Raw genomic sequence first — 26,148 nt, 5'->3', positions numbered from 1 at the left:
GTCCAACTGTTAACACTACAAAGTCCACCATTATACCACATCCTTTAAGTGCCATGCACCCTTTATTATCAGAAAAGAGGTAGTAATAAAGAAAATCTGTTCAACATTGAAAGCCCGCCTTAGTAATTTAACCATGTAAAGCCTTCACAATTTACTTTAGAAAATCCACAATATGGTTATGTTATCTTCTATGCTCATCACCTCCAACTGGCATCAACTTTGTTTTTTATCACCAGTAAAATACACTTATTTAAATTTTAAATTGTTTTAATTCAAAGCAAATTAATATATCCCCAAAACACTGCCAAATGCTTCTGCAGTTCCCCACCGCCAAGATATTTTGCATGCTCTGAAAAGAGAGATTGTTTCACAGACCCACACAGCCCCTGGAGGGGGAGTTTTCCGTGTTCAGTTAAATACAATTGAACAGTGTGCTTTTCCTTAGGCAAATTCCATCTTACCAGCACTGATACTTATTTGGAAAAAAGAGTAAGTATTTGGCTTTACAAGCAAATGTATTTCATAGGGCAAGTATTTTACCAGCATACATGGCTCAACATTGAAATAATAAATCCTTTCAATCACAAAAAATAAGAAACTGCTCCTTCATAATCTGAAATCACATCACTACATTTTGCTTGTGAGAACAAAGCTTACAGGCATCAGTTGCACATAAAGGGTTTATTTTAAATGTTTTAAGGATAGAGTTACATCATAATTATAAAAATTACTTACAGAATTAAGTAACAATTTAAAGTGTTTATACTTCTAAATGCAGAGAACAGGGAACTGTCTACATTGTTCAAAATAAAATAAAAATAAAGAAACCAAGCTCTAAAGATGAATTTATTACCTAATTCAAAAATGTGAACACGAAGACCTCTGAACTATACACATACCAGGAACCATCCAAATTGCACTAATGATGTAAAATACAAAAAGCACAGCATTTTCAAGGAACCAGAAACTGTTTTTACCGTAATTCTTTTTCCTGACACAACTAATAAATTCTCTCTGAAGATAAAGCTCCTCTATTTAAACAATCTGTTTAAAGAATGCTTCTACCTATTCCAACAAAAAGGGTTTTTTCCATCTCTACTCGAACGTAGTTTAGGGTTTGGCACTCAAAAGAAAGAAGAATGTAGTGTTCTGCTATTCAACTGAAATTTTATTTTTTCTTTAACAGAGTACATGGTCCCTTCAAATGCTGCATGACACATACAACTGGAAAATTACCTTCCGTTGGCACTATGCTCGTCTCACCGGTGCATTTAATCCTACTAACAACCATTAAACCAGCACAATAAGCAAATTCACAAAAAAACTGAACACAAAAGGAAAAAACAGAACAAAACAAAAAACCTAAACATTTTAACATGCAACTTTAGTTTGTTACATTGAATGTTCTAACCCTCTAAGCATGCAAAAAAGGATGGTCTGCATTTAAGTGTTTTTTTGTTTTTTTTTTTTCCCTTTTAAGTTTTACATGGCAGCCTGACATCACACACACGCACACACACAATATACAACAATACTACAGCAGGTAAATGTGAAAGGTGAATAACTTTTATACAAAGATCCATGGCTTGTGCCATCACAAGCCCTATGTGATTTTGGAAAGTAATGTTGAACCCCTATAACAAGGAACCAACATTTACCAGGGTAACGCAAGCACTGCATGCAGATCTGAAACATGAGCCTAAAACAAAGCCCAAAGCAGATGGGCAGGGAGTGGAATTAGTCTCAAGCCTCAAAACTGTGGTTTAAGCTATTAAAAAAGAAAAAAAGAATAAAAAAGAAAATACCCACGCAACAGACAACAGGGACATCGAAAAACGACTGTGAAATTTACAGTTTATAGATTATACTCTAATTGTCAGAATACATAGTGTATTCAACAGGCTTGCAGAAAACCCACAAATGCAAGCCTAATGCTAGAAGTGTTCCAGTATACCTAAACCTCAGATATTTCAAAACAAACCTCTTATTCCTTAGATATATAGCCCCAAGTTCAGTGTACTAGGTTATTAATGTATCTCGTGTGTAATTAATACACTCACTCATTCCTGTGCCACGAATATCGACTTGGGCTCATGGAGCCAGGCTCAGCTTTGAGATTTACATGCAGGACTCTTAAGAGTCAATAGAAAACACAACAGATCTGCAGGATGAAAACACTGTGTTGCAAATCTGCTCACTTTGTTCAAACACAAGAAACATTTACGACTCGGGTACTTACTGCATAAGGACTGCACTGAGAAGCTATTCACTGAAAGACAATAGCCTGCCTTTGGTTGCCCATGATGAAATACTGGACTTAATGCAATATAGTAGCAATGGACAAAGAATTAAGGTATCATATTTATATGGAGAGTATTTATTACCATTCAACAGCATAATGAGGCACAAGCCTTAAGGCTAAAATATGAACTCAGGCAAAAAAATGGACAGAAAGGGGCTTAAACCACTGAGTCTTCAATATCGAGAATACCCAAAACAGAGGTCAACTGCACCTCTGCCCTCTGATTAACAGCATCTCCTGCATTCTTCCACTAATGGCACACGGTTGGACATCAGGGTATTTGTTCCTTCCATCAACAGTGTTAACTGTCTTCACATTCTGTACTTCTGTGAAGCAGTTCTTTGAAACTTGAAAAGCTCTGCCTTATTGTAACATGACAACCTTGCTGCTGTGCTGGATTGTTGTTCCAATTCCATTATTTTTAGAAGCTGCCACACTTAAGAAACCCTAATTTTCATTTACAACTATCTTGCAAGATTATAACCATGAAAAGATTTTGCAGTTGTGGGCTGCTATTTACATCCACAATCTAATGCAGATGACTGAACCACTGAGACTGCCTATAGCTTCCATTAGATAGTACACCACTGGCATGCAGAACTCTAGTGTTCATAGAATGAAGTTCATGTTAACAGCATACCTCAATGCAAGTACAACGTACACCACAAAAGGCAATAACAGGTTTAAACTGTAGATTTGTCCAGACACTCCTTACGTGGAAAAGCCAGAAAAAGAATAAACTGGGAAGATGCAAAGATGCCTTCTTGGACCAAAATGATTAAAAAGAAACCAACACAAAAGAATGCAACAGACTGAGCAGAAGGTAACAAATGCTTCTCCTTCTCTAAAATTACATCTTCACTGTAAAAGGACACCCCCTCCCACTTCCCTGGCGTGAGACTGTATTTACCATGTAAAATTTTAACTACTGTTAGGCTTCTAAGTCCACACACAAACATTCAGGTTGCTAGGTTTTGATATTAAATGAGACTACTGATGCCAATGCGTAGTCTAAAGTCTTCTGAAGTAGCATATATACTGTTAAAGTTGTGGCACCAAGCATTTGGGTTTTGCAAAGAAGTGTGTATAATAAAGAAAGAAGAAAAATGTTTAGGATTGAAGGCAGCCTTGTTGCATGTATTTCACTGGTTCCTACAACTTGTAAATATGGGCCATTAATCTGCCTATTCTAATTAAGTGGTTATACAGATTAAATGTAATTTTATAGTTTAAAGCCTTTTCACTGAAAGGTGTGTGATCCAAACACTTGGACTTACTAGTCACCCTATGACCAGTAAAAAACGCACAAGCATTTCCATGCACTGCAGGATCTTAAAAAGCTAAATTTGAAATAAAGTGTAGAAACACAGCAGATTGATATTACTTGAGTTAGGCACTCCTAGACACAGCACAAACTATTTAAACCTTTCAGAAAAGTCACCTCTGTCCCCACCCTGAAAACAAGGACTGCCAGTATCCAAGAAATGAAATTTAATGTTACAAAAGAAGGCATATCAAAATATCAAACTACACTTGCATGTGGCAGTTGAACAAGTGAGTGCAAGATTGAAGAAAAAGTCAAAATCCATGAAAAAATTTAGATTAATGATTACAATACTAGATCAACTTTACACAGCTTGAATTTGCAGCTGTTCTTTGCTTTTAACTCCCTCCTGCCCAAACATACTGACTTCCTTCAAGAAAAGGAGTTCTCTTACACAAAATGTGTCATGTTTGTATTACTCAGAACAAAACAGTTTTGCTGGCAGAGATTGTGGGTTCGCAGGGACATTTAAGCTTTCGTTAAACTGGAAAGCAGTCAAGTCTTTGTGTCTACAAATTTTACATTTAATAGTTCCACAAATTTGGCAAAAGTTCATGATGACGTCTAGGATGTCTTCACCAAATCATAGACATAAATATGGAAATCATCATCAAACTTGATGAAATAGACAGATGGTTTGGCTTCAACTTGATGAATGACCATGCCAGTCCTTTTCGAGCCATCTTCTTTGGCATATTCCACTTGTTTGCCTACCAGGCTGTCCACAACTTCACCTGGTTCCCGTTCTGCAGGAGGTGAATCATCTGTAACAAAAACCCAGTATGCTTTAGTAGACATTAATAAAACCTTGCACCATAGAAGACAACTGCAGAGTCTTCTTTAAAATGCATACAAAACAATTAAAAAAACTAAAAGTTGCAAACAGATTAATTAATTTTGTTCAGAAAATTTTCAAGGAATACTGTCTTCAGTTTTATTAAAACAATAGCATTTTGATTAGTAAGAGAAGTAAATCTTTGACAGGAAAGTGTATGCACAAGTTGTAGAAAATGGCTGTAGATAACTGAATTTAAGCCATGAGGAGAATAGAAAAAGGCACTGGACCTCCTTAGCAGAAAGGTAGCCTAACTTCCCTCTTCCTACACACATTATTCAAAGGTTCAATGCGTGCATTCAACTGCAACAAAAGCATCTCTTCTGAAATGGTAGTAGGTGTAAACTCCTTATTAAAAGAGGCTTTTGACTCCGTATTTGAATACTACTTTTGGTAAGGCCTGATTGTACTATTTTCCACTCTGGTAAAACCTAACCAGACAATCCCTACGCTAAATCTAGTTAATGAAAGGTGTGATCTGTAACATGCCAAGTCATTGGCTACAAGCCAATCATAGAACAAACATGGTATGTATGTCTGTATGGAGAACGGGAAGCTAACCACATCTGCTTTCTCAGCTCCTCTTATTTGATTCCTAGTTCAGATAAACTTGTAGATTGTAGTCCACTGGAAAACTTTCTAAAGCAATTGTAATATCTGATGTGGCTTTTATTTCGGAAATCATAAGCTTTTAAATTAGTAATTTTGTTACAAGTTTGCATTAAGAATCCCTTACAGATTCTATCCGTTTTATTTTCAGTTTTGAGAGCTGTGAAAGAACTCTCAAAGGAGGGAAAAGAAAAAAGAAAACAACAGGGAATGAATAGATTGGCTTGCATTTACACTTAAAAATTATACAAACAGAAGTTTATTTTTTGTGTTTCACTTCCTCTATAAATGCATTGTCACACATATTTATTATCCTCTTAGTATCAGTTTTACATGAAAAGTCTTTCTTGGCAAGTTCAGAGACAGAAGTCAAATTCCTACATTTTCACTTAGAAGCATAGACAAAGTTTTAGTATCAGATCCAACAATACATTTTTCCCTTATAAGATGAAGAAAGGTTGAAACAAATTATCTATTATTTGGTCTCCTCACAGATCCTATATTTGAAAAGGGATATACCCTAGAAATTTTGTTTATAATATTATGGCAAGTTACACCATATTTAGAAGTATTTGAAGATATTCTAAAATCTGATTTGAAAAATCTAAAATACTAACATCCAATTGTTGACTGAAGTCTATGATTCAAAGTATCTGGAAAGCAGTCACACTCAGGAGAGGAAGCAAATACTTAAAAGTGTTTAGAAAATCAGTTAGCAATTATATTTTTGTGAGCACAGAGGGTAGAGTACACTAAAAGCAATTAAAAAGGAAAGAAAATATGTAAGCTTTCCCTACTCTGAACGTAGAAGAAAGCAAAGCAGATTTAGAATACATTTCTAGTCCAGTTTTGGTGACTACTAAAAAGGACAAGTTATTTTAAGATTCAAGTCTGAAAAAGCTTCCTATATGTCTTTAAGAAGAATGTAATTTTTTCCCATTAATATCAGTGATTCATTCTTTAAAGCATCAGAGATGTTGCTTCATCAACACACAGGTTATGCAAATAAGTGCCACATTTTTATTCTGCTAGTAGATCATTACAGTGGTGCATCTGAAAGAAGATGATCTCCAACTCAACAAATTACTAACTGAATAACTGTAGTGGTTGATTCTATAGTGCTTTGCATATGTACTAGTTACAATTAATTTTCCTTAAATCCCAGATGCCTTCTGTCAGAAACGGTTTTGGTACACAGGATAAAGTAACCCCAAAGTATTTGTTATAATCTCTTTTTTCGTACTATCTAAATCACTAGAACAACAACGATTCTGTGAAAATCCTTCTAAATCAACAGGAGTCCTGAACAAGATGACTTCCCATTCAAAATGAGAGGAAAAATACTAAGAGGAAATATTTTTCTTATGTGGGTTACAAAATGTGAGAGAAAATCAATTTTCAAAAAGTAAGTACTTCTTTCTCCAAGCAACTACTGAAGAAGTTTTTCATACTAAAGACACACAGCTCAGTGAAATAGTTCTTACTATATTGGTTGACCCAAAAGAACTACTTCAGAGACACAGATCAAGAGCCAACTCCACAAGACGTGACACTTCTACAAGAAAACAGCAATGTAAGACTTCCGGTTTGTCAGTTTCCACTAAAAAACCAAAACCTAGTCTTTCACAGTAGTGTGCCCGTATTTTCAGCAGAATTAAGAATAATTATGAAAAGTTATTACCCTACATATGTCACTGCTAAGAAAAGTTAAATATTTCAGCAGTTAACAGAGATGTTCTTTGTTGTACTACCACATTTGTTAGCAGTGATACTTTTAAAAAAAAATTAAATGGATTAACAAATATGATGCTTGTCAGCTCTCCTGTCCATAAATAAAGCCACAGCTAAATGTTTAATACAAAAAGCTGCCAAAAGAAAGCAGTAACTGGCTTACTTGAATCAGGCATAATGCGAAGGTCACCTTCTTTATAATCGTCTAAGAGCTGGTACATGTACAAGACGGGATCTTTCTCGTAGGTAATATAAAACCACGTGTTCATAATAGGAGCTCGAGCCAAAACCATCCCCCTCCATTCATCTTTTGAGCCATCCTCTGTCTCAAACATATGTTCCACAGCTTTACCAATCATTGTGTCTGCCAGGTGGGCATCACTAATTCGAGATGAAGCTGAAATGACAGCATTTCAGAAATTCATTCAAAAGCACAGATATGTATCTTTGCAAAAAATTATCTTTATGCTGATTAATGCACAATCTGATTGGCAAGTAGTAAATTCATGCACAAAACAAACAGTATCCATTCCAGAGAGTTTAGTGCTGCAGAACTGAGACCTTCAGAACGTTGTTAAAGTAACAACGGATTATTGTACTTCCTGTGATTAAACAATCATAATGCACGCTAATGAGAGATCAATCATGCAGTAAAGGCTCTGAACTTTAGCTAGACACTAGACAGAGACAGGCACAAACAAAAGGCCTATCTCAGAGTTCTCTGATGCCATTAATGCAGCTTTGGGGTTTGGTTCCTCCTAATGCAACCCTACAGACTGCTTCCAATCCCTTTGCAGTTAGACGAAGCAACACCTTCTTCTATTTACAAACTAGTGTTTACTTTGCAACTAGTTTTAATTTGTAAACTAGTAGATACTGAACCTGGTGGATTGAAACACGTGCAGTTCAACAATCTAATTCTGAAAACCAAAATGCACTATTATTAATCAGGTTAATTCACTTAGAAAATGTCTTCCTGCTATTATTATAAATACAGGGTGGTAGTACAAGAAAAAATGTAACCTCATTACTGTTAGACACACAAAATAGTCTAGATGGCTCACAGCTGAAATTCTAATGGAAATATCAATGTTAATCTAAAAACTATTGTATGCAGTTTTTAGATTAACACTGTATGTATGTATGTATGTATGTATGTATGTATGTATGTAAAATGTACTGCATACTACCTAAAGAGAGAAGACAGCAACTGCACTTACTAGCATTATCTAAACTTTGTGGAATAGAAAAAAATTAAAGCATCTAGATTACCTGCCATGAGACAAAAATGAAATTGACCAGTAACATTTAAGTGATCACAGTTTATCTTGGGGAAAGTCGGGAGGCATTAGTGGAAAACATTTAGTGATAAATGTCAGCCAGTATGTATATTTATTTAGGAGAAAAATCCCTAACACCTACCAACTCTGTCCGGAAGAACTTCAAGTGCCGAAACTCTTTCATCTTTGTGAAGTTCTAGTCCATACACACAATCAAATCCATCATACTTTATGAGATAGAGCGAGGGATTTACAGGAACTTGATCAAGAACTGTGCCCTTCCATTGTGTTACAGGTCCACTCCCTTCTTTCCATCCGTGCTGTATCCTGCAGCCTACAATATTTCTTCGTGGCTGAGAAATAGGTTTGCTTGGTCCCACATTGTTTCTATGTTTTCTGTACACAGATACAAACATTAATATTAAACAAGTAGATACATACATAAAATTTTACTTCAGAAAACAGCTGTTTGCTTTTACATGACAATATATTTTATAGGTTATAAGTTATATATAACTTATTCTAATTGGGCATAAAGTTTTTCACACTTTATTGGAAAAAACATACTTAAAAATAATGAAACATTTTTAATTGCTGTATAAGGTCAGTTTCCTAGAAGTAAATTCTAAATCTAGTTTGCTTAAGCCAATGTAACTATTCTATCCTTTGCTACACTGAATGTCAAAAGTGAAACTCACCTGATCAAATCTCAAAGCACAAGGTTAGCTGGCAGTATTACAACTTTAATACTTTGTTGTCCTCTGCAGAAGAGTAAACAACTCCTTCCCAGGAGGAAAAAGTCAGCACAAGCATTATGTGGCTGACTGAAATTCTTTCAAAATGCTTGTTTTCCCTAAACCAGATCTGTTTTCACCTAAAGAAAATTTAGGCTCTTTTATTTACAGGTAATTTTGACTCCATGTAATTTTAAAGACACATGACAGCAACAACACTTTGTATTTAGTACAAAAAATGAAAAACTGCATGTAATGTAAATGGCACAGAAGGGATACTCCTTTATGTGGATAATAGATCAAGTAACTTTTTTGTCCTTCTGGTATTTTCATGGAATTGGCATGGAAATTCCCTCTGGTAAGTAACAGTTGCTATTCTGATGAAGTGTAATGTAAGCTATTTGACAGTTCCAGGTCACTGAAAATGTTGTACAAGTTTTGTTTTATTCAGCTATTAAAAACACACATTGACAATTTTGAACACAAATAGAAAAAACTAAGGGGCATTACGACAAGATGCCAAATTCCTGTAGATGTCAACTAGCTGTAAAATAAATTCTTGGGCTACTACTTGTAGCACACATTTCAATGGCAGTAATATATGCACACAACTAGCTTAAAAGTAACATCTTAATGATGATAGTTGCAGAAGGCAATATTCTTCCTTAGATTAGAGATAGTGATCAAAGAAAAAGGTCTCCAGGTATGATGAATGCTCTCACAGAAGTCCCTATATAATCCAAAAAATACAGATAACAATCACACCACTGAACTCTTGGAAGCAGTATTTCAGATTAATACACTCACAATATGATACTGGAATGTTTGATGCTGTATCATAACTGTAATTGTAACTATTAAAAACAAGATACACAATTAACTTCAGTACTTGTCCCACCTCCAGACTTTAATTCACCATGAATATCTTAGCAAGGGTGTTTTCAAATGTCACTTTTGTTATCATTTGAGGTTTTCAAAGATCAGGCTGCATTTTTGCATTCCTAACTTGGATAGCACAGATATCTGGAACAGGTTGGAATTCCTGTAGGGAGACTCTCCCACAAAGCTGGTTCCAATTTATGCAAAAACCAGAATGCATTTTTAAATTCTAGTTCTGCTCAACTACATGTATGTGTTTCTAATTTTATTAAGTGCCAGTAATAGCTTACTCTTACAAAGTAAGATCAGAGATCTGGCTCTCAGCACAATAAAATTGAGTCTGTTCTGTATTCAATTCATTTAATTAGTGCTAATGGAACACTGCTTCATTCTGAAGGGAATAAAAACAACTAGAAATAAAAGAAGTTTAAATTGACATTGCTTTGTCTAGTTTATGTTGCTCATAATTTCATCTTTGAAAAATATTATAATTCTATTGACATTCAACCTCCCAGTCAACTTGATTTTCTGCCTACAAAGCATAATCCACTTAAATATTTAATTTGGAACAATAAGGCAAAAAGTTTTACATTCATTCTAAAAAAAAAAAAAAAAAAAAAAAAAAGGAAGAAGACAACACAACTGAGTCCAAACAGGAAACTATGTTTAAAATGCCTCACAGAGCAAAGAACATTAGGAATTTAATTACAAGTCAAGTACCCTCTTAAGTGTACTTGCAGTTCAAATTTTTGTTTGAAGGTTGCATTACTGAACAGCTGCTCACTTCCCATTTGAAGTGGCTCATGCTATAAAAAAATCAGATATTCGAAGTAGTATATTACCAAGGAATACCTACATTTTGCATCTGAATATGGTAAGAAAGTGAGCAAAAGTTTCTAACTATTAATACCTAAGTTATACATGTAGTTCTATGTAATACAACTAAGTAACCGATTCTCCTTTCCTAAACAGTATAGTATTTTTGTAATAAATCAAGTAACACAAATAACCCTCTACAATGTTTTATCCAGAAGGTCTAATGCAATTTTTCCTTCTTCATTAAAGTAGTATTTAAAATTTCCACATACATTTGCTCTTGAAAACAATTAGACATGTAGGGCATGAAGCCAGGAAAAACAAAAAATAACAAGTCCTGGAAATAATTCTTGACACATCAGACATGTCCTCATTGTAAGTGGCCCTCCGATTCCCAAAAGATCCTCTTCTTTATATTGCAGGCTGTAAGCTGTTAAGTAAAACCTAATGCAGTAAAGTTGCATTATCAGAACCAGATACTTTTGGAGACATTCTAAAGACTACACAGCCAGAAGGAAATCTACCCAAATATTAAAGCTGTGTTTATATGGTCCTTGCACAAACTTTAATTTGGCAACTGCTATCTGGGAAACCAACATATTGCAGAACTGCAGAGGACTGGTAGCAGAAAAATCAGCCATTACCAGAGGGTTGTGCTTAAAACACAAACTAACATTTAGAAAAACAGGAGTGGCAATGTCCAGTAACCTATAAAGCTACCCATTTAGGTTTGGCTGTTGATTGTTTTTTGTCCTGATCATGTCATCTCAGAAAAATACCTCAAGGAATAAAGAACCAAACCAAAACCAGAAGGATGAAATAAAATCACATCTTTCAGATGTGCAGAACATGCACAACTATGAAAAACTGGAATGAAAAGTATAAAACACTATAGAAGCAGTTCAGCAGCAGTAGCCACTATGCTTTCAGTCAAATCTTTCATGGTACAATTCAGAAAAGTTATTGAAGAGAGGATATGAAACTTAATACAACTGTGATCTGATTAATATCTACGAATAGTAGCAGAATGGTGATCAGAGAACTGTTATTAACTACTTTTCACTATATTCAGATTATGAAGCACATTAATTAAGACACATTTTAAAATACTCCCTCAAAAGTAAAAAGAATCATTAAGTTGTGAATTTCAGCTCTAGATGCTGCAGAAGCCAAGAGTATGTTACCTTAAAGTGGTATCAAAATTTCAAAATGTTTAAGTTCAGTTGTAGTTAAATTATAACCTACACCTCAAAGTCTCTGAACTGCTGACTACAAGAAATGTGGAGAGCCTACACAGAAAAGATTGTTTCATACATGTGCTAGATCTTGCACTATCCTTATACACTAAAGGTGGAAAGAATGACATCTGTGAGTTTACTGATTGATCTGATGCCAGTGAGGTCAGTTTCATGTAGGCAGAGATCACCATTACCCACGGACAGAGCACTTGGAAGAACTGTCATATAACCATGGGAACCATCTCCAAAAGGCTCAACAGTTAACTACCATTTAAAGAGTTCAGAAGGCTCATCCACACTGCTCATTCTATCACAACCTCAATTACTGAGTCATGCCTTGTTCCTTCCTCTGCCACAAACCTTCTGAAAACAAACCTTTAAAATCTCAATGGCCTTTGAGTGCCAGTGGGCTTCTTTTTCTTTTTCCTTAAATGAGGAGGTAACTTAATAAATAGCTAAAGCAGTGACAAAGTATGTATTACTAACTCATGGTCTATCATACTGGCTCAGAGTAGTATCAGCATATAGTATTACATCATATTCATATCCTACCCACTTATGGTAAACTGTAAGTATAAACAATATTCTACTACTCTGCTTCATTCTCAGACAAGTCAGTAAGCAGCACACAAGAAGTCATCTTGGCTTGGTACACAAAAAACCTTAACTAAATAATAAACAATTGAACTAAGCTAAATTAACATAAAACTAAGCTGGATGCTTAAGTTAAATACCTCAAAATTATGTCACTTATGAACAAAACTTCTTATGTCCCACAAAAGCCTTTGTGCTAAGAAATTTACAGCCTATTTGGTTATTTAAATAAGTGTATAATAACACAACAATAAAGACAAATCTAGCCACCCTCAAGTACAAAAGGCAACCCACCTCTGTTAGTCTTCCCATCATACACTCCTTTCTCTGAGCGGTTGAAAAAGAACAAGAGAAATTAAATTTTAACCAACTCTACCTGCCCCTAGACAAATAAATGTTTCTCTTTGCCTTCTATGAAGATAGACAAGAATGGATAATGATGAGCTGGTGGAAGGCATCAGAGTAGTTTAATATCAGGTGTTGTCTCTGGGAAACAGTTAACACTGTTAACAGTGATTAACTGTGGAAAATAGGCCTGTCAAACAAACTGCTTCTGATTGATACATACTGTATGCCTTAATACTTACAAAGAGCTAGCAACATTTTAAGTTTCTCACTTACCCAGCTTAGATTCCTCTCACCAGATATAGCCAGATATTGTATCTTGCTGCATGACACTAAGACCAATTTTATACAGGTTACCTCTACTTTCACACAGGTACTCACCAGTGTTCAGCTGCTACCATTTAAAATGTTGAAGATGGAAAAATACATGCCATAAAAGTGTAGCAAAAGCAGGTATCCTTCCTTCACATACTAACAGCAGCTTCCTTACAGAAGTATTTCAGTACATTCTTTATTTTTAAAAAATAAAAAATCTTTTCCAACACTACAGTTATAGTATGTACATGATTAGACATATATCAGATTCCTTCCCAACTGGGTCCTTGGTAAACGTGATTTGTAGGTTTTTTGACCTGGTGACTGCATAAACTCTGTGCCACAGAACAGACATCCTACAATAGATGTGGCTAAGTTCAGGCTTGAAAATCTTTCTCTACAGATTCCAGAAAGAATTTCAAAATTGTATTAACGAAATATAATGTTAACAGTCAAAACAACATTTAAAGCTTTATCTGTGGGGCTTTCTTTCCTACTACCCTCCAGAAAGAATTAAGAGTCTGACTCTACACACATATATAGACTGAATATTATTCCACGATTTTCAAGAACAAAGTGAGTGGAACAATACAGATATAGTTCTAGAAGAGTACTTCCAGTTACTGAGCACTATTCTTTAGCAAATATATTAACAACTTACTTGTGGGATGTTCTTTTCTTCATCATGCTGGCAGATACTCCTGCATGACCTACAATATAAAAGATGTCGAAATTACTGAAAATTAATTTTAAAACTTACATAAAAGCCTTCATGTTGAATGTCAAAATGTAAAGAATCCAAATACTTCATGTTATGACTGATCAGTGACCTTCTAAAATGGGAAAAGGCTCTAGAGAGGTAGATATTGGCTATGTGCACAAAAAGCTCTGGTGGGCTGACCTTGGCTAGATGCCTGGTACCCACCATCTTTTCTCTCAGCTGGACAAGGGAGAAAAAATGCAACCAAAATTTCCTGGGTCAAGAGAGGGACAGAGACGCATCACTCACCAACTGCCATCAAAGGCAAACCAGGCTTGACTTGGGGAGTATTAATTTATTACCAAGCAAGTCAGAGTAAGATAATGAGAAATTAAGCTAAGTTTTAAATATGCCTTCCTCCCAACTCTCCCTTCTTCCTGGGCCTAAATTCACTTGCAGTTTTTTTTCTACCTCCTCTTTCTCAGGTAACACAAGCTGACAGGAAATGAAGATGCAGTCAGTTAATCATACGTTGTCTCTGCTGCTTCCTTCCTTCTCCTGAGGGTTAGTTCTCCCTCCTCAGGGAAAGGACTCCTCTCACTCTTTCCCCACTTCAGTTTGTCTCCCATGGGAAACAGTCTTCATGTGAATCTGTCTCAGAGGCTGCAGTCCTTCACAAACAGCTGCAGTATGGATCTCTTCCAGTGTGCCATTCCTCTGGAACAGGCTGCTCTGCAGTGGGCCCCCCCACAGGGTCACAAGTCCCGGCAGCACACATGCTCCAGCATGGGCTCGTCTCACGGGGCCACAGGAAATGTGCTCCGGAGTGCAGACTTCCTGCAGGCTCACAGATTCCTTCAGTCACATGCACCCGTCCCAGCGTAGGGTCCTCCATGCGCTGCAAGGGCACAGCTGCCTCACTGTGATCTTCACCACGGGCTGCACAGCAGCCCCTGCTCCAGTGCCTGGAGCTCCTCCTGCCTCTCATTCTGTCTGCACTGACCTTGGCGTCTGCAGGGCTGCTATGCTCACATAGTTTCACTTCTCTCCTGCAATGGCTGTAGTGCAGAATCTTCCCTTTGTTCTTAAACACAGTACCTCAGTGGCACTACCACCACCACCGATGGGCTCAGCTTTGGCCAGTGCCAGGTCCGTCTTGGAGGTGGCTGACATTGGTGCTCTTGGACACAAGAGAAGCTTCTAGCTGCTTCTCACAGAAGTCACCCTTGCACCCTCCTGGTACCTTGCCACGCAAACCCAACGCAAAAGCTCAGTGATGTGACTGACAGCAACTATTAAAATGAAAGTTGAACTAAACACAACAGGGACAATACTTGTGATGGTCAACCAGCAACAGCAGTGAATCAACAGGCTGTTTTAAGCTTTCATCAGTGAGTTGATAAAAGGAGATGCCAATACACATCATGCTGAGTTAGCCAGACCAGCACTACCTGTGCCTAACAGAATACATGAAAAACTACAATTTTTACAGGCAGAGGAACACTGCACTCAACCAGTGCTAATTTGGGATGAATATGAAAAAATGGAAAGTTTTTAATAAGATGAAATGAGGAAAGGGGAAATCAGGCTTCTGCTGGTTGTTAGAAAGCTACTTATGAGCAGCCATGAAGAATTTCAGCAGAGGAAATAGGCAAGAACAAAATGACAGAAAAACACTTTCAAAAGAACACTGTATAAAAAAGGTGATGTGCATGCGTTGAAAAATCAAAATTAGTTTGCAGAATGAAAACTGCAGCCTTCAGATTACAGCCAGTGGGCACCTGCATAGGGACAATTTACTAGAGTTGACTGAAATAGCCCCTTGCTAAAGTGATAGCTGATGGTGACTACGTGGCCTGAAGATATCTGGCTTGATCCTGATTCTCCCTGTCTTCCTCACTATACTGCTTTTGGAATACATACATATTTTATATATATTTTTATATATATATGTATATATAAAAAATAAAATGGTATGGAGTTAAAAAGAATTTCTTTACAACAGCTTGTTTTGGATTTGTTGCTTGTTTGTCGTATCTAAAACAATCTGGTCACAGTGCTGGACTGAACCATGTGTAACTCTAACTCTTCATGTTTATGTACAAACATGCCTAGAATTTTAACTAGGAATGCTTGAATTAACACTTACAGAAAAATGCTTTAATTTCTCTATAGGCCTAAACATACCAATTCTTTTAAATTTACACTATGTGCATGTTCCAAGCGTATCTGGAGTAATATACATATTGAAGAGAATCACACAGAAGTCAAGCACTGACAACACCAACAGTCTTCAAAGTCTTCGTAAGTATTTTACTATTTTCAGTTTTGTATGAAACATTTAAGCAGGCATACACAAAGTTACAGAACGACAGAATTAATATAATTAATTAGTAATTAGAAATAATCTTATGTTTAGTACATTCAAGCTTGCATCAGATCATCAGGAATCTGCATTTCCAACAATAACAATATCTGAAATGTTCCGAATTTTTTTAAAATTAAGGCCTTATCTGTCTATTACTGCAGTAAAGATCCTACTTTCAAATTCTGATTGTTACAAAACCAAATAATTAAACTGAGTATGTGTAAAAACTTAGTCAGAAGAACAAAACCAGCATCACAGAAAGTTTGATTAGAAACCTTTAAGACTTTAGGAGTTTATTACAAACTGTAAAAAAAGCTTTCAAAGCATAATTTCAGTTACTTCTCTGTCTATGAGGTGGCTGTGTTCTACTAATATTTAGTATTACAAAACACATTTTATTAAAAATACAGTGGTGTTTTATTAAAAAAAGGTAATCTCTCAAAATCCGAGAACTGCTCTTAAAAAAATAGAGAAAATTTATCACCAGAAGATTAATATAGATACTTTACATTTCCAGCTAATGAGAGAAAAGTAAGATTTTGGCTAAAGTAGCTCAAGTAAAAAACACAACAAAATAACAGAATGGTGCAGCACAAGAATTTGCTTTCCGTCCACCTCTCAAGGACTATGGAACCTGTGTGTAAGAAGGGAGGTAGGAAGCATTTATCTTCCAAAGTCAAGAACAGAAACACTAGACTGACACAGTAGGAAGATTTACTATAGGATTTGCAATAAGTGCAGAGAAGTTATGCTAACCTCTGGGAATGGGATTTTGCTGTTTGCTAACTTCTCCCAGTTTAATACCTGAAGTAACCGCATTTGGATGTTTAATAAAAATACCAATAGCAAGTATTTGAAGATCCTAAGTTACACAACCCTTGTACCAACCAGATGCTGATTTGCCACAGTTTGCACTCCTAATCTGCACTATCTGAGTTTGGATAGGTCTCAAGGAGATGTAAATTCCTTTTAAGGATGTATCAAGTTACACTACTGAATGCTTGGCTACACAACTGTAAAATCTAGTTAAGAGTCTCTGTCCTTGACAGCAGCTCTGGACACGGGAGGGGGGGGGGGTGGGGCAGAACAGCACAGAATTCTTATTTTAACATATTCTAGTAAGAAGATCAAAATCAGAATTATCTGCCTCCTGAATGTTTCTTGGCCCATAAAAATGGAGCAGCTGGACATGACCCAGCCATGGGCACTCCCAGCCCAGAAAGCCAAACGTGTCCTGGGCTGCATCCAAAGCAGCGTGGGCAGCAGGGGAGGGAGGGGATTCTGCCCCTCTGCTCTGCTCTGGTGAGACCCCAGCTGGAACCCTGCATCCAGCTCTGGGGTCCCAGCACTGAACAGACCTGCTGGAATGAGGTCATAGGAAAGCTGTGAAGATGACTGGAGAACTGGAGCACCTCCCGTGTGAAGAAAGGCGAGAGTTAGGACTGTTCTGCCTGAAGAAGAGAAAGTTCTAAAGACCTTATTGCAGCCTTCCAGTATGTGAAGGGGGCCTGTAAGAAAGATAGGGACAGACTTTTTAGCAGGACCTGCTGCAATAGGACACAGGGTAATGATTTTAAAATGGAGAAGATTAGATATAAGAAAGAAACTTTTTTAATTGAGTGTGCAACCTAGCACAGGTTGCACAGAGGTGATGGCTGCCCCATCTCTGGAAGTGTCCAAGTCCAAGCTGTACGGGGCAAAAGAAACCTGATCTAGTTGAAGATGTCCCCACTAATCGTAGGAGTTGGACAAGATGACCTTTAAAAGGTCCCTTTTATTTCACACTATTTTATTTTCTTATGACTAAGAGCACAGAAACGTATTTTTTGTAATAGAAAATGACCACAACCTACAGCTTCCAGACAAGAGCAACAGAATTAAGAACTCAATTGGTGTTTTGCCATACTGGTCATACTTGTGTTTTCTGAGACTTGTTAATTCTGCTCCTTATAGTAAACCCTTAAAATTCAACAGCAAAACTAGAAATCATGTCCCTGAATATTTCTACTTTACTCCAGGAAAAGATAAAGGGTATGACAAGACTAAAAAAAAAAAATTATGTTGGCTTCAAGGGAAATATACATGTCATTTCAGCTGGGGCTACAGGAGAATAAGAGGCATGGGAGAAAGCTACTAGCGATGTTATGCTATTTCAACAAGTTTGTACCCTCCATGCAATCCATGAAAATCAAACAGGTTCTTCAGAAGACACCAACCATATTTTACTTCTCTGAATATCTCCTATGTTTAAAACAAGCAGCAAAACCCAGATGCTTTTTAAAAATTGCATTCCAGAATCATCTGTGGGAACAGCAGTAATTGCACTCTGTATCTGGAGACTATTTCAGAATTACTTTTGGGGACCTAAGAAACATATCAGTCTGCTGATTCACACCTAGTATTGCTCAACCTCAACTTCAAAGAGTTTGTAGAAGGGACATCTTTTAATTGATGTAGGTCAGAAGTACAGATATAAACCAAATTCTAACTGCAGAAAATATTTCACTGCAATTCTATGCAATTCACATCCATGATCTCTTAGTTCATAAACTTTACACTTGCTTTTATGGGTGAAGAAACTACATATGTTTATATACGTGTTAGAAGTTTTCTTTACTAAGAGAGTAGTTCTGTGTTTTCAAAACGTCCAGTAAAGGCTTTACAGTTGCTCCTGACAATCATGCAATTTGGTAGGATTCTGTATCTCTGGGAGAACACTACTAAGAAAGACTCCAGAGGACCACACCTTTCACTTATAAAGCATTAAAACAGGTGATCACTGGATTTAGAAGGGCCAGTTGTGTTAACACAGGGTAATCACATCTTACTTTACAATTAATTATATTGTATAATACTTTTCTTTAAAAACGCTGCCTTTCTCCTGTATTTGGGACAGCAATACACTGACTAGAGAGACACACAGGCGCACCGTGAAGAGGACCTGTTTGATTTACAGAAACTGTATCATGGAAAACAACTCTATGCTTTGACAAACTCCTAGAGTCTGTAGCCATGTACTTTACTGTTGTGCAAAAATTAAACACCTACTTTCTCTTCTCCACCTTCAATTCTATCCTTTGTTTCTCAAAAAGGTACTATGTACAAAGTATGTTTCCCAGAGAGAGATTTCAAATGCTTAGATATTATAAATCACATGTACCTCCTCCTTTACAACAGATTTTCTTCCTAAGCAGACAGACAGGACAGCTAAAAATTAGCTTTGTCAATACCAACCTGTAGTGTCACTGACTGGTAAGTCTCTACAACAGGATGAAATCAAAGTCAGTTGAAGAACGTTTTGTTAATGCATTAATTTTGCCCTATATGAATACCTGACACTACCACTGGTTTATCTCTTAACTCCAGACTGCATTTTTTTTGTAACTGGTACATGATCCGAAAGTCTCCTAGAATCCAGCAATTTTATTATTTTACATGATTAACATATCAAATACAAAATACATAGCCTATTTCCACTCTTTTGCTGTATCTTTTTATTAATTTTTCCTCCTGATTAAGACTGCATCACTGCTTTATTATCCAATCCCAGATGACAGCAATTTTATAGGCAAGACTTAAAATCCTAATTTCTACTTTAAATGTAGCTATTCTGGAATACTATGTGCTGTTCATGAAGTTTCTTGGCAAGTGGAAACCACCTTTAAAAATGGAAGGATATAAATAAGACATCTGTATCATAATGTTGTAAAGTTCAGCAAATCTGATTTAAAAGTTAATTCTTTAAGTACAACCTTTTTCTTCTTTTACAGCTCTTCTAGATAATCTTCCAGACGCTATTATGGTTACCTGGTTCAGCCATATGATAGGGGAAGAGACTCCTCACTAGATCAAGTTGTTTAATAACCCTTTGAACATAACCTTAAATATTTCCAACTGAGGAGTCACATTTGCGTAACCTGTTCCTGTGTTTCACCATACTCATCATAAAAAAATTCCTAACTGTACTCTCTGTTTAAAACAGCTACCCCATGTACTGTCACTGAAGGCTTTGGCAAATAGCCTTTCTCTGTCTTTCCCTTAAGCCCCACTTAAAAATCAAGAGGTTGCACTCCCTGGAGCTCCTCTCCTCTCCACACTGAATAACCACAACTCTCAGCCTTTTCTGCCCTTGTCCTGTCATTACATGAGCTTGTAAATAGCTCCTCTTCAGCTTTCTTTTAAGTCCCCTGCAGGTACCAGCGGCCCATAATTAGGTCACCCTGGAGCCTTCTCTCTCCAGGCTGAACAACCACAGCTCTTAAAACCTGTCCTTGTAGGAGGAGAGGTGCTCCAGGCCTCAAATTATCTTCGTGGCTCTTCTCTGAACTCCAACTAGTCCACATCACTCTCACATTAATGGCCCCAGAGATGAATGCAGTGCTCCAGGTAATGTCTCACTGGAGTAAACTAGAGAGACAGTAAGACCTCCCTCCCTCAGCCCCGCTTGCCGTAATGTTACTTTTGATGCAGCCTGGGATGTGAGATGCCATTGGGGTTGGGAGTATACCCTGATGGGTCATACTGAGCTTCTAATTTGCCAACACCCCTGAGTACTTGTTGAGGCTGCTCTCAGTCCTGTTGTCTGTCCAGGATGTACTTGTGCTTGGAATTGCCCCAATGCAGGGGCATTGGCACCTGGCTTTGTTGAACTTCGAAAGGCATGCAATGGCCCACCTCTCAATCCCATCCATGTTCCTCTGGATGGCATCCCTTCCCTCCAGCTTGCTGACTGCAACACACAGCTGGGGTGTCATCAGCAAACTTGCTGAGAGTGTACCCAATCCCACCACCCCTATCACTGAATAAGACGTTAAACAATGCTGCTCCCAATATTGACACCTGAGGAACTCCTCTCATCACTCTCTCTATTTGGTCACTGAACCAAGTGTTCAAGACTTCACACCGGATCCCTCCTTTGAAACCTGCAGCTCTTACTTGAAAGGTAACTGCATTACATTTGGAATCAGTACATGTTTCGAGTAAGTGACAGCAAATCTTAACACAGTTTCAGGTAAAATACACATTTTAAAGTTTCCAAAAGGTTACTGAAAAATCCTCCAGTTTCAGTTTTCAATGAATCAAATTGGAATCACCCAAATTGGAATCACCCAAATGGTCTGTTTGCTTAGGTATTTTAAAAGTTAACTGAGCTTTCCCAATTACACTTGCCAAGTTGGTTTTCTGAAAATTTCATAAATGCTAAAATTCACAATGGTTGGTGATAAAAAGTATGTTGATGTCCCCACACAAGTCACTGATTTATAACTTTTGACATAACACAAAATACAAAGGTCAGATCTGTATGGATTAATTTTTATTTGTCTTTTCAAGCCATGACCTTCTAGAATAAAAGTAAATTTTCTTTTAAAACAGGAATGATGACATCTAAAATCATTAACATCTGCAGAAAATCATTAAAACATATTTTTAAAAGTCAGTAAAGTAAGAACACCTTTTACCCATTAAAAGCAAAGAAAACCATCCAGAAAGAATATCTCACCTGCATCAGCTCTGGATCGCTGACCTGGTGATTTTCCAAATGGGGTCTTCATTCATCTGTGTTTAAGTGAGCAGCAAAGCTGCTGGACTAGGGTGAAAATCCAGTTCTTTCCAACTTTCAGGATATCTTCCTTTTAGTTTTAGGATGAGACAACCATTTATTAATCCACCATTCAATCAAGAACTTTTCCCTCCTCTAATGTAGAAGATGCACTTCCAATTACAGTACTCTGAAAAATAAAATGGTGAAGTATAAGTAGCTTGATTTTAAAACCAAAATATTCTATCTTAACTAAGTCTCACTTTAATGCTTGTTTTCATATACAGTAAGATATTTCTTCACATTCTGTTATTCTGAAAACTTCCAGTGGTACAGGACATACATGGCCAAACAAATACAAGGCTGCTACTTTTATTTCCTAGTCATGGTAAAGTTCCACATCACTAAGTCAATTACACAGAGAAAGGAAAGCTTCTTAAAACTCACTGAGCTTAACACAGGGAAGTATGGCTGCTAACTTAGAAGAAACTATACTACCTTTACCAGGTTAAAGTACCAAACAACTCATTCCATTGGTTAGAATTAACATGCTCCCACTCACATAACAGAGTAAGTTTGCTTCAAAGAAATTTTGAAAAGTCAGTTAAAGAAATGCAACACAAGATGTTTTAAAAACACTGATTTCACTGCAATGACTGCTCATGTCAGCAATTTACTGAGTAGGTCAATATTTCATAGATTTGTTGATTCATAGATCTGTTTAAGTTTCTGGCAGCTCTCTCCACCTCTAAGATCATCAAATACCTGAAGAATTTAGTCATCACATTCCTCTAGATAAGGGAGGTAACTGAGGACAACTTTTTAATACACCTTTCAGGATTTAATTACAGAAAATTTTGACCGTATGAAAAAAATCAAAGCACTACAGCCTCACTTATTTCAGAGTAATATTTTTCCGAGAAACATTTATGCATAAGAATTCACTATTACTTCAGGGCTGCCCACAAACAAGACCATCTCCTTAAGAAATGCCACTGCTAATCTGTGAGAGACAGGGCCTGTCTAATCTGTAAGTCAGCACTATCTTCTCTCTTTTACTTCAATTTTCATACAGTGCTTAAAACCAGATGAATGCCCCTAACTAGTGATCCAGATGAAGAACGAAATATATATTAAGCTTGAGCCTTACTGAATAAGGGAACATACAGGTGACACTGTATGTAATGGTAAAACTGTTACACAGAAAAATGCATTTACATGTAACACTTGACATTTCTTTCAAGAATTTAACCCATTAGCTTCTTGGAACAATACAGCAACAAAAAGAAATACACCTAGGAAAAATTGCTAGGGAGTAATCTGCAGTTTTCAGAAAGAACTAACTTAAGACATTCACAGTCTGGAATTCACAAGACATTGTGAAATCAAAAAATTACTTACAGAAATTTACTGGTTTTTCCACATTCATCTCATCCTGAAATCTACCAGTCTACACCTAACAATGTTAAATGATACCATGGCAACAATATTCAACAATATTCTAATAGGAAGCAATTAGCTTACTTAACTACTTTACTGGAAACACACCATAAGGGTAAGTTTTTTTACTGAACTCAGATGTATTCTCCTATGGATTAAAACACATTAATAAAGAAGCACCATAGACTATGAAAAACCAACTCTAAATTTGCTGCAATACTGTGATATACTACCATACTCAGTCTCACAGATATTGCATAAACATACAAGACATCAAACATTTACCTCCAGAAAAGCTATTAGTTGAGAAATTACTGTAACCTTGTTATATCTTCTGATCTAAAAAACCCCACAAAACTAAAAAAACAATCCCTCCAAAACATAAACCACCATCACCACCTCCACAAATTCACAAAACGTGTTCTTCAGGTTTAGAAAGTAATAACCCCTTCTACAGTAAGCTGTTGAACTGTTATTCAAGGGAGTTATTTTGTGACACCTGTATTATACACTTGCCCCCACAAGATTTCCAATTCATAGTAAAAATATAAAGTACTAGGCATTTTCATTGAACTGCTTCTGCAGTTATGTCTAGAAAAATAACTAGAACATGACAAAAGATATGGTTTTTTATTAGTTAAGTTTTTGTGTAATAGAATATCCCCAATAATTACTATGCCCCATGAAATCATGCTTTGGAGACAGAAGATTTATTCTTAATCCTTTTAAAGGCACAATGCATTTGCTAGCACTTAATAAAGCACCTAATTATGCTCTCTGAATCCATGAATGGACACAAAGCTACTGAAGTTAAAACTAGATCCAGCTGTTTAAACTGATTTTCTGAAAACTAAGCCAGTAACTGTTTGTTACCAGTTCAAAGCCTTACTGAAGATGAAACTGGTGCTTTCAAATTCAATTTCACTTGCATAGTGACAGTTCTGAAGATAGTAATAAGGAGGTCTTATAAATGGAAGGCTAGACTTGCCCATACATCAAGCAATATAGCCAATTTATTAATCTGTTCGATAAAAAGGTGAGCAAGTGACAGTGCTGGGTGCATAGGGGTCACTGCCCCAAGCAATGCCCAAATTCAGCTCTTAAACGGTGGTCTCTGATACCATCCTAGGCACTTCACTGCCCCAAATTTTCAGTCATTTTCCGCTTGCTCTCCTTCATAATCAGCAGTTGTGGTTTTTGAAGACCTGTTGGGGAGGTGGTCCGAGATGGTCTTCTGATGGATCTCCAGCCTCCCATTCTTCTTTTAAAGTATCTTTTTCCACTAGCATTATTTTTGGTTATAGTGTTTGCTTAAGCAAGCAGATATGTTCTGTTAGTCAGCACACATTTTGCAGGCGTCCTCTCAGTCATTACACAACCCAAAGCTAGCAGGGCCCCCAACAGCTGTCTGCATAGCACCCCCTCCAGGTCATTACAAAACCCCAAATCAGCATGTTTCAAAATGTCTTTGTAGAGCCTCTCAGCTTATGCTGGCCTTACTTCCACTTGTCAAGCGATTATGAATTCTTCCACTCAAAATAATAACTTGTACAAAGGATAGTTTGACACTTATACTACAAAGTAGTTTAAAGCTCATAGTAATTACTTGCAAACAATTACAATTTTGTTGTTAAAACAAACTGTTAGCTAAAAGCCTACTGTTGTATAGTTGCCTTGTTAAACCTCACTTCCATGCCTTACTTATCTGATGATTTTTTTTTAACTTTTTGTAAAAATCTCATGGTCTCTATCCACACTGCCCGCAGACACACATACATAGGTGAGTGCTATTTGATTGACATGAATGACAACCTGAGTTCTCACAGAGTCATAAAACCTGATTTCTGAAAACAAACTGACACACTAAGAACACTTTGAATTTTTAAGAATGTGTCTGTCTTAATTACTTTATTAAAAATGCACCAAACCCTGTAAAATTTAGGGATCTCAAATTTGATAAATGACAAAATATCAGACTTCATGCCAACAACATATAAACATCTTGATCTCCTAATACAAAAAATCATCAAGAAAAGAAAATTAACTCATAAAATGAGAACTTTTACTTCAAGTCTCAATAATAATGCATGTAAAGGTAGGAAATACAAAACCAAAACATACTTCTGATGCATTCAGTTGCAATAACTGTTCCATTAAGAAAGAGCAGATGCTCCTTGTTTGGCTGTAAGATGACCTATGAAATAATGAACTTTTTAGAGTCATTCTGTTGATAGTGGCAGATACAGTAAATCCAACATAAGCAGAGATTTTTTTGGATACCAAGTGACACAACCAAACCAAGTCAGACTAGACTTTACAGACTGCCAGCAACTCTCTGAAGAGAACTGTCTACTTGTCAGATACTCATTTCCCCAATACCCAAGAGCACAGGTCATGATCAGTGCAGCTGCAGATATCACTTAAAAGACAGACACTGTTTTGACTTGTGAGCTGCTACTCACCAACCCATGTGTGCTGCTCATCTGTTTTTACAAGCCTTTCTATAAAAAAGCATACTTTTGGAAAAAATGTGGAAATGAGAGGACTACTTTGTCTGATACTAGCCTAATTACTGAGGAGTGCTTCAGAGACTATCAAGTGTTAGATTAAAAACACTAGCATTACAAATTGTCAATCATACCCGTTTTGTTTGAGAATAGTGGAATCATACTATCAAAACAGAGAGAACAACATGACATTAAAAAAAGAAAATAATGAAAAAATATTTTTTGCACTATAAAGAGAAATGATGGAAAAATCAATATGCACTGAGTTCAGTTTTCACTGTGAAATATCTTAACCTTCTCTATAAACTTAGTTGTTTACAAAGATTAAAATGTTGTCATGTGCTTTTAACTCCATGGAAGTAAGTGTAGTTAACATTCATGTCTGTATTTCCAAAAAATTGCTCGCATTTCACTACAGCACATGGGACAATGTTGTTTATAGCATTTTTGTGAAAGCCTCATGGCTCTGCTATCCACTGAAGAGTGATGTTACCTACACAAAACCAGCAATAATTAATGCTGACACCAAGCCCACAATTTTAAGTGCGTCACTCCTATCCAGGATATTTAAATTTTACTATTATGAATACAG

At 36.6% G+C, this 26,148-nt stretch overlaps 1 protein-coding gene across 4 annotated transcripts in view; it reads right to left on the bottom strand.

The window, feature by feature from the left end:
- Window positions 1-666: 666 nt before the first annotated feature.
- Window positions 667-26,148, bottom strand: part of SPIN1 (spindlin 1) — a 59,792-nt gene continuing 34,310 nt past the window's right edge. For all 4 annotated transcript variants that reach the window (XM_066339213.1, XM_066339212.1, XM_066339211.1 and 1 more), the window contains exons 2-6: window positions 21,571-21,799; window positions 13,664-13,712; window positions 8,224-8,477; window positions 6,965-7,198; window positions 667-4,390 (exon numbers count right to left, since the gene is read on the bottom strand). In XM_066339213.1, coding sequence (XP_066195310.1) covers window positions 4,191-4,390; window positions 6,965-7,198; window positions 8,224-8,477; window positions 13,664-13,712; window positions 21,571-21,622 — 789 coding nt within the window. In that variant the 5' untranslated portion in view covers window positions 21,623-21,799 and the 3' untranslated portion in view covers window positions 667-4,190. The remainder of the gene's footprint in view (window positions 4,391-6,964; window positions 7,199-8,223; window positions 8,478-13,663; window positions 13,713-21,570; window positions 21,800-26,148) is intronic.

The sequence above is a fragment of the Sylvia atricapilla genome, chromosome Z (genome assembly GCF_009819655.1).
Source record: "Sylvia atricapilla isolate bSylAtr1 chromosome Z, bSylAtr1.pri, whole genome shotgun sequence".
In the NCBI taxonomy this organism is placed as follows: domain Eukaryota; kingdom Metazoa; phylum Chordata; class Aves; order Passeriformes; family Sylviidae; genus Sylvia; species Sylvia atricapilla.
This window is presented reverse-complemented; position numbering and strand designations above follow the sequence as displayed.